General features: G+C 43.3%; 1 protein-coding gene across 1 annotated transcript in view; it reads right to left on the bottom strand.

Moving 5' to 3' along the window:
- Nucleotides 1–79: 79 nt before the first annotated feature.
- Nucleotides 80–9,331, bottom strand: part of LOC107296256 (valine--tRNA ligase) — a gene marked incomplete at its 3' end in the record, with an annotated part of 22,785 nt that continues 13,533 nt past the window's right edge. Inside the window, exons 7-13 of the mRNA XM_015825605.1 lie at nucleotides 6,955–7,055; nucleotides 5,299–5,426; nucleotides 3,204–3,368; nucleotides 2,323–2,404; nucleotides 470–589; nucleotides 273–381; nucleotides 80–168 (exon numbers count right to left, since the gene is read on the bottom strand). Of these exons, the coding sequence (XP_015681091.1) occupies nucleotides 80–168; nucleotides 273–381; nucleotides 470–589; nucleotides 2,323–2,404; nucleotides 3,204–3,368; nucleotides 5,299–5,426; nucleotides 6,955–7,055 (794 nt within the window). The remainder of the gene's footprint in view (nucleotides 169–272; nucleotides 382–469; nucleotides 590–2,322; nucleotides 2,405–3,203; nucleotides 3,369–5,298; nucleotides 5,427–6,954; nucleotides 7,056–9,331) is intronic.

The following is a 9,331-nucleotide window of genomic DNA, read 5'->3' as shown; positions in this document are numbered from 1 at the left end:
TGCCGTTGTAACTTCGAACAATCACTAAATGAACTTTTGTAAGTCGAGGACTACCTGTACAGTGTTACACCTTTCATACCTGGTATCGGGGGTCCTTGGGATGGACTGCAACTGCTGTGTCTCCCAGCATCGTCTCAATACGGGTGGTAGCCACCACCACTTCCTCATCTATCAGAAAAAATGGACAAGGTTGACGGATAACCAGCGACAACCAAGGGTCAAGCTCCAGATCCTAAACTGTTCAACCATCTGCCAAGAACGTCATACTAAACCTGAGTCCTCCATCTTGTAAGCGAAGGAGACCAGCACCCCAAACTCAACCTTCTCTTTGTAGCCCGGGACAGGCAAGAGGGTCCGGCCTGTTAATTCCTTCTTGTCCACCTGGGAGGAAGGAGACAGGAAGCTGCATCGGATAAGGGTCCCTTAGCCAAACGCTGGTACAGGAAATAGGTTACTCTATCCTAATCACCTCTATGTCAGAAATGGCCGAGTTGAGAGTGCAGGACCAATTGACCAGACGTTTGCTTCGATAGATGATCCCTTTCTCGTGCAATTGGATAAAGGCTTCTTGGACAGCATAGGAGAGTTTCTGTTGGCGATACAAGAACACATAAAAATGCCATTCTCTTCCTGTGGTCCGCATGACAAAAGGGGTTGCTTTTGCGTTGTGTTGAAAAATGGCTACCATAGCTGGGTTTCCCTTCCACCCTACGATGGCAATTATTCTTCTCCATTCTCTGAATTGTGGGGTGGCAATGCACCATTCACGGGCCGTTTAGAACAGAGGTCCCCAACCCCTGGTCCGTGGACCAGCATCGGGCTGCGGCATGCCAGAAACCAGGCCACGCAAACAAGTGAAGCCCCATCCGCAGGACGCAGGAGGCACACGAAACCACGCCCACCCCCTCTGGTCCACGGAAACACCTCTCTCCATGGAACCGGTCCCTGGTGCCCAAAAGGTTGGGGAGGGGGGTGCTGGTATAGAAGTTCCAGTGACTTCCAAAGCACAAACATGGCATTGTTGAAAATTGACAGCAAAGGCCAATTTCCAATTTTTATTTGTTTGGTGTGTTATGTGAGAGTGGGAATGGCCAAGCAACTCCTCCGTCTGACAAAACGCTCCTATTGTTCCCCTTATAACAACTCCCAAATTCAGCAAAAAGCAGATGAAAACTTTTAGCAGATCTTCTTCTCCTCCTTCTTCTCCTCCATCCTTAATCCTTTCCTGGCCCAGGGAAAAAAAAATCTGTCCAAGACAAACTGTAATTGGGATCAGAATTTCTGCTGCTAAGTGAGGAAATTATTAAATGAGTCACAGCCAATGTTATGACCTTTTTTGGGGGGGGCACACATGTTAAGTGACTCACTGCAATTGTTAAGTGAATCATTAAGCAAATACGGTTCCCCCCTCCATTTTCCTTTTTGGAAGTCAGCTGGGAAAGTCGCAAATGGGGATCACGTGATTCCAGGACACTTGCAAACATTGTAAACATACACTGACCAAATTCTGATCACATGACTGTGGGAATGATGCAATGGTCATTAAGTGCAAGGACCACTCATAAGTTACGGTACTTTTTTTTCAATGCTGTTGCTAACTTTGAATGCTGTTACACCGAGGGCTATCTGTAATCTAAATTGTAATCTAAATCTGTAATCTTCTATTCAGGGAGCACTGAGAATTACACAAGTAAGAATATATGATGGAAACAATAATGTTAATAGGAGTTCTAAGAGTTACCAACAAAGATGATTAGGGGACTGGAAGCTAAAACATATGAGGAACGGTTGCTGGAATTGGGTATGTCTAGTCTAATGAAGAGAAAGACGAGGGGGGACATGACAGCAGTGTCCCAATACCTCAGGGGCTGCCACAAAGAAGAAGGAGTCAAGCTATTCTCCAAAGCGCCTGAAGGCAGGACAAGAAGCAACGGATGGAAACTAATCAAGGAGAGAAGCAACCTAGAACTAAGGAGAAACTTCCTGACAGTTAGAACAATTAGCCAGTGGAACAACCTGCCTCCAGAAGTTGTGAATGCTCCAACACTGGAAGTTTTTAAGAAGAGACTGGACAGCCATTTGTCCAAAATGGTGTAGGGTTTCCTGCCTGAGCAGGGGGTTGGACCCGATGACCTCCAAGGTCCCTTCCAACTTTATTATTATTATTACTATTACTATTACTACTACTACTACTACTACTACTACTACTACTACTACTACTATTATTATTATTATTATTATTATTATTATTATTATTATTATTATTATTATTATTATTATTATTATTATTATTATCCCTTTTCCCTTTGACCAAAATCTTACAGGGTCCATAGTGAAACAAGCTCTGTCCCAGTCCATGGAGGAACCCAGTTTCTTCAGCTGATGGTAGATCCGATCCCCTTTCCTGCAATGGAGAAAAAGGAAGTGTACTGACTGAGAAGTACCGCTGAAAAGGGACAAGACCGATATTATAACTTCCTGAATAAGTAACTGCATGCCCGAATGCACGATACAAAATGGGAGGGGGAAAGAGGGACACCCAAGAAGCTTTTTTTCTCTAGTTGCCTCTCTTTGATTGTAGGCATGGGTGGCTCCTAGTGGACAACCCCATGCAGATCCTTGTTACTTCGGTGAGTGTCTTTTTCAGGTAATATGCATCTATTCTACATGGTCTAGCAGGGACATGATGTATTGGTTGCCAACCCATGAGATGCTGAGGGTCAGGAGCCAGAGAACGGTAGTCTACCTAACAGTGCCCTCACTCTGGGAGCAGGAAGTCTCTGAGATCAGGTGGGTCTCTACCATTTGGTCCTGGGACCAAGAAACTGGCGAAGATAGTCTTCTCCATCAGACTAAGGACAGGAAGATTATTGGGACAGCAGTAGATTCTACTTTAATGCTGAGTTGTTTCTAGAGATGTTTTGAACACCATACCCTGAAAGCTATTTGAGTATTGCAGGATTAGGTAAAATACAAATAATGGTAATACATAAATCGTTATCAAGTAGCACAGGGGCAAGCATTTCTCCAGATCCAATTTTATTTTATTTCTCTATCAATCTCATCTCCCTCCCTCCCTCTCTCTCCTTCCTCCTTTTCTTTTTTTTCTTTTTTTCTTTTCTTTTCTCATCAGCTATCAAACGTGTGTGCTGCCCATCTTTCCAAAGATGCTTGAAAAAAAGAGACGCAGGAAAAAGACTCACTCATTTTTCCATTTCCAGACTTCCTCGATGAACGGCTCACGGCCGAGGTCATGCCGTGTTTTCCCTTGCTCCTTCCAAAGCCTTTTCTCCACCACCACCTGGGTGGCAATGCCCGCGTGGTCGCAGCCAGGATTCCACAAGGTGGTCTCCCCCTTCATTCTGTGCCTGCAAGACAAGCATAGGAGCAGGAAACTCGCTAGACCGAGGGTCTTGGACACGGCACCCTTATCGGCAGCCCCATGGAATCAAATCATACAGATAGACAGACAGACAGACAGACAGACAGACAGACAGACAGACAGACAGACAGATGATAGATAGATAGATAGATAGATAGATAGATAGATAGATAGATAGATAGATAGATAGATAGATAGATAGATAGATAGATAGATAGATAGATAGATAGATTAGATAGGCAGGCAGGCAGGCAGGCAGGCAGGCAGACAACCTTTGTCATTTTTTTTACTGTGGGCACAATGGCACACATTAAAAATGAAATGTAGTTGCTTGTTCTCAAAGTGTACACATACACAACACACATTTAAACATACTATATACAACATATCTAGAGACCTACACCCTTAACATATAAGTAACATATAAATATTAATCACTGTCCATCTTGAATACATAATGGAAGGAGGAAGCTTTAGAGTTCACAAGGTTAATACTGTATGGCACAAAACTGTGACTGAATCTGGATGTTCTGCTTCGGATACCACGGAGCCTCCTCCCAGAAGGTAACAAGGAAAACAGGTCGTGAAGAGGATGTGTAACGTCCCAGACAATCCTGCGGGCCCTGCTCAAGCAGCGCTTATTTGCTACGTCCTGGATGGAAGGGAGGGAATTGCCAATGATCTATCTCTTCAGCCATCCTCACCACTCTCTGCACCATCTTCCTGTCTGAAGCAGTGGCCAAATAATGGCCAAATAATTCCAGAGAAAATAAGAGGATTTAGAAATAGGTTCCCAGACTGATAAAGATTCAGGACAGCATTATGTTGAGTTGAGGCTGGAGAGTTTTTATCTTGTACTGTGCTAAAAAGAGTTGGACGTCAACACCTTTTTCTCTTGTACCTCACATCTTCTTTTCCCCTCTCCTTTTCCTTCCTTTAATTTCCTATTTCTATTTTTCTTTGTATTTTATATATTAAATAAATTAATACTAATAATACTAATAATAATACAGCATTATGTACAGGTAGTCCTCAACTTACGAGCCCAACTGGGACCAACATTTTGGTTGTAAGTCGTGATGGTTCTAAGTCGAGACACGCGACCAGACATAATTTTATGACTGTTTTTACAGTAGTTGTTAGCTAATCACATGGTTGTAAGTCCAAATCCATTCTCCAAAATGGTGATATATATATATTTTTTGCAAACTGGCGAAAAACATTGGAAGCTGGCAAAAAATGTCACAAAACACAGCGTAGTGATCACAGGACGCTGCCACCTGTCATAAATATGAGCCAGTTGCCAAGCGTCTGAAATGTGGTCATGTGGCTGCAGGATGGGGAATAATGTAACATTTTACGATGGCTGGAAGTGCTGTGACTGGCTGTAAAGTGCCCTTTCTGAGGCTGTTGCAACTCCAACTGGTCTTAAATGACCGGTTGTTAAGTTGAGGACTACCTGTAAACAGCTTGCTTCAAACTCCTCCATGTTTAAAGCAAAGACCCCCTTCCTCACCAGATCATAAGGAATTGTTAGAATCAGAAATTATTCATCATCAATGTACATTGTATAAGATCAGGGGTCTTCAAACTTGGCAACTTTAATGACTTGTGGACTTCAACTTCCAGAATTCCCCAAGTCAGCATGGCTGGGTGAGGAATTCTGAGAGTTAAAGTTCACAAGTCTTAAAGTTGCCAAGGTTGAACAAGAGTAAATAGAAAACAGTACTGCTACTATACTTCTTGTAACCCCCTCTATTCATCCTGATTGATTTCACCAAAGAGAACCCTACAAGAATTGTGCTTGAAAAAAATATATTTAGTCTGAGGAGCTCCTGAAAATCTAGTAGAAGATGGAGAAGGCCCAAGATTAACCCAGAGGACTGGCTGCGCCCAGAAAGGCAGCGAGATCTCACCATCTTGTCAGAGAGTCCTGGATGGAGTTGGTGAGGGCATGGCCAAGATGTAGCGATCCGGTAACATTGGGTGGAGGAATACACATCATGAAGATGCCTTTGGGGTTTGGCTCAGAGATGCTGTGACGCTGGGAAAGAAAAGAAAAGGTCATTTAGAGGCGAGATTTGGCTTTGCAGTCATTGATTGCAAACAGAGAATTATCTTGCCAAGAGGGAAGTCACCCCATGGGATCAGAGGCAGGCATTAACAGAAACAAGGAAAAGGACAACAGAAAAGGTCCATCGAGTCTGCCCTTGGGAGTTTTTATTATATTTTAAAAATTTTGCTGGATGATGGGCATGCATTTATCCCAAGCATGTTTACACTAGCACAGGGGTAGGCAACCATGGCTCTTTTATGACTCGTGGACTTCAACTCCCAGAATTCCTGAGCCAGCATGGCTCAGCTTGGAAACCTTTCTCTTTCTCCTCAGCATGGCTGGCTCAGGAATTCTGGGAGTTGAAGTCCACGAGTCATAAAAGAGCCAAGATTGCCTATCCCTGCACTAGCACATTAAAAATGGGCAGAATCACAAGAGATATGTGAGAATGCTGAACACTTGCAAGATTTTACTATGTGATGGGACAAGAGGGATCTTCTAGACCAGGGTTTACCGAACTGTGAGGAGAACCTCCCTTAGGAAAGTAAGACAAAGTCCAGGGGAGGTGTGAAGTACTTTTAGTTGTATATTATTATAATAACTCTGTCAGACCCAGAACCAAGAATAACAAGTGGTGATTCTTCCAAAGCGAGTCCTTTACTGTTTTCCCACCAACAGACCAAAACTTGCCAAACTAAAGATTCTACTACCTGACTACATATACTGAATAATGTTAGGTTGCAGTAGGTGTAAGAACTGCTACGTGGTGGAACAGAGTCTTAGTACAGTGGTGGAATCGCCCACAAACACTAGAAGTGCTAACATGAGGGCCAGATAACCAGCTGTCAGGAATAGTTTAGGACAAACATGTCAAACTCGCAACATCACGCGACGTCGTGCAACGTATTGGAACTTTTTTGTCATTGCCGGCAATGGGGTGGGCGCAGCTCCGGTATGATGAAACCGGCCCGTGGGCCGGCAGTTTGACACCCCTGGTTTAGGAAATCCCTATAATGATCAGGACTTTAGATTAGATGGCCTCAAAAGAACCCTCTGATTCATATATTCTGTGATTCTCAGTAACAAATAGATATTTCTAAGATCCCCATTTGGGCAATTGCTGTCGGGTGCAAAGAATCAGGGCATTACATTAAGCTGCAATTCAGAAGATTTATTACTCAAGCCTATACACAATCTGGTCAACTAAAGTTCAACACTAATTTGGCATCAGGTAAGAATTTAAGAGGGGTTGGGCTTAGACCTTTTGTGGGAACGTAAGGACTCTAGGCTAATGACTTGTTTAACTCTGCCCCCCAGCTCTGCCTGCTTTTCTCCTACAATTTCAATTGAAATTTAACATAAGAATACTGCCTACATGCAAAGCATTATGTTCTGGCTGGTGCTCATGGGAAGCCCTAATGAACCTTAGCTCATCTCTGTAATAAATGTCCAAGCCATCTGGGCAAAGTAATTCATGAAGAGATCTCAAGTTACAGGAATTCCAGCCCATACTTACGCCATACTCTGGTTTAAAGAAACCCTGGCTCTCCCACCATGAGTACCAAGCTGCTTCGACATATTGTGGGCTGTAAGAGTCAGGCATTGGACCTGTCACATCTAGAAAGCAAAAAACATTCTGAGCTCAAGACAGATAAGGTGTATGCTCCCATCGTTCATTGTGAGGCACCATGAAGTATAATCCAAAACATTTGGGGAACATCAGGGTCAAAAGAAGAGAAAGGGAAAGGATCTCATGCAGAAGACAGCAAAGGATTTTGCCACAGGCCTGGAGAATGGCTGTCATCTACTACAAGCCTTGTCACACTTTTGGTCCAATAACCATGGTTGTAAAGCATTCTGAATCTGAAATGTTTGAAACCAGCTCCTTGACTTACAATCTTTCATTTAGTGACCATTCGAAGTTATAATGGCACTGAAAAATATGACTTATCACCATTTCTCACACTTATGACTGTTGCACCATCCTCGTGGTGAGGTGATCGAAATTCAGATGTTTGGCAACTGGCTCATATTTATGATGGTTGCAGTTGTCCCGAGGTCATGTGATCCCCTTTTGCGACCTTCTGACGAGCAAAGCCAGATTCACTTAACAACCGTGTTACTAACTTAACAACTGCAGCGATTCACTTAACAACTGTGGCAAGAAAGGTCGTGAAATGGGGAAAAACTCACTTAACTCTCTCACTTAGCAAAAGAAATTTTGGGCTCAATTGTGGTCGTAAGTCGAGGACTACCTACAGTCTGACCTTCTATGAAGTGTTTTGACCATTCTGGAAATAGTCCAACCTTGAAATGCCCCCGATTTGAATTGAAATTAATTATTTCAAACTTATGTTTTGATTTTGGAACATTCCTGAAAGAATTGGAAAAGCAGTGGAATACATACAATAAGGATGGACCAGCTGTTCCAAGTACAAAACTGAGCATTTAAATTTTGTCCACCTCTACAGCAGCCTCCCTGCTCTAGAAGGGCAGAAGATCAATTCGTGAAATAATCATGCAAACCTGGATTTAAACATCAGTTTTTTTTCTCCCCATGTCTCATTTCTCTTTACTTTTTTTTTAACACTGTCCCCCCTCAATATAGGTCTTCTTTGCAGCTCTGAAATCTAAACAGGCATTGTGCAACACAATGTTGCCATGTGGAATGCTTCTCTTCACTCTTCTAGCCAGTGAATACTTTCCTAGGATATTTTATATTATTTTCACCATTTCTTTTTTCCTTCGGCTTAATCCAATGGTCAGTTGACCTTCCATGTCCAGGAAAACACTCTTCTTTTCTCTAAAGAACTGTTGTGTGTCTGAACACCTTAAGGTTTGGCTAGATGTAGCAATGCAGACTACCATTCTGACGACAGGTAATCCTCCACTTATGACTGTAATGGAACCCGGTATTTCCATCATAAATCGCGACAGTCGTAAGTCGAGGAACCCATGTGATCAACCCAATTTCACGATCTTTTTTTTAAGTGATCATAAAATGAATGTAAGCCGTCGTAAAGCGAGTCCATTCATTCTTATGGCCGTTTTTTGCTGGAAACGAGCCGAAAAGGCTGGAAACTGCCCCCCCAAAAAAACCCATTATAAATCATAATTACGTGATTGTGGAACTGTAAAAGTGAGATGGTTGCCAAGCAACTGACATGCAGTCATGTGACCATGAAGGGAGGGGGTGCTGCCATCGGAACTCTGGAACCGGGTCATTCAGGTTCCTTTTGGGGAGTCCATCATAACTTGAAATGATCCACTAAGTGAACTGTCCTTAAATGAGGACTACCTATACAACACAATCAACCTTTGGAAGATGAAAGTCACATTGAAGGGAGAATATTGGTAGCTCAGGGGTGCAATGCTCTCTGAGCTTGCTTGTTTTTTTGCAGACGTTTCGTTACCCTAACTCAGGGGTGGGCAACCTTGGCTCTTTTATGACTCATGGACTTCAACTCCCAGAATTCCTGAGCCAGCCATGCTGAGGGGAAAGGGAGAGGTTTCCAAGCTGAGCCATGCCGGCTCAGGAATTCTGGGAGTTGAAGTCCACGAGTCATAAAAGAGCCAAGGTTGCCTACCCCTGCCCTAACTAGATCATCAGTGCTAGTAAGGAGTGCAATTTGTTGTTTGTTTATATTCAGGCAAGATACCAGAATATAAACAGAAAGCAAACTGAACTCTTTACTAATGTAGCGCTACCTCTTCAGAGGCCGCCAATGCCCAGGCCCTCCCGGCCACAACCCCCCTTGTCCAGCCTTGCGGTAATGTTCTTTAGAGATCGGTGAGATGTCTTACAACCGGAACCCAGGCAGCATTGATGGGTGGCAGGCTCTTCTTGCTGAAGCAGGACTTTCAGGCACGAACTTAACCGGTCACAATGGTTG

The sequence above is a fragment of the Protobothrops mucrosquamatus genome, unplaced genomic scaffold (assembly GCF_001527695.2).
Source record: "Protobothrops mucrosquamatus isolate PMUCROS unplaced genomic scaffold, P.Mucros_1.0 scaffold2709, whole genome shotgun sequence".
Lineage (NCBI taxonomy): Eukaryota > Metazoa > Chordata > Lepidosauria > Squamata > Viperidae > Protobothrops > Protobothrops mucrosquamatus.
Note: the sequence above shows the minus strand (reverse complement) of the source record. Positions and strands in the feature narration are given on the sequence as shown.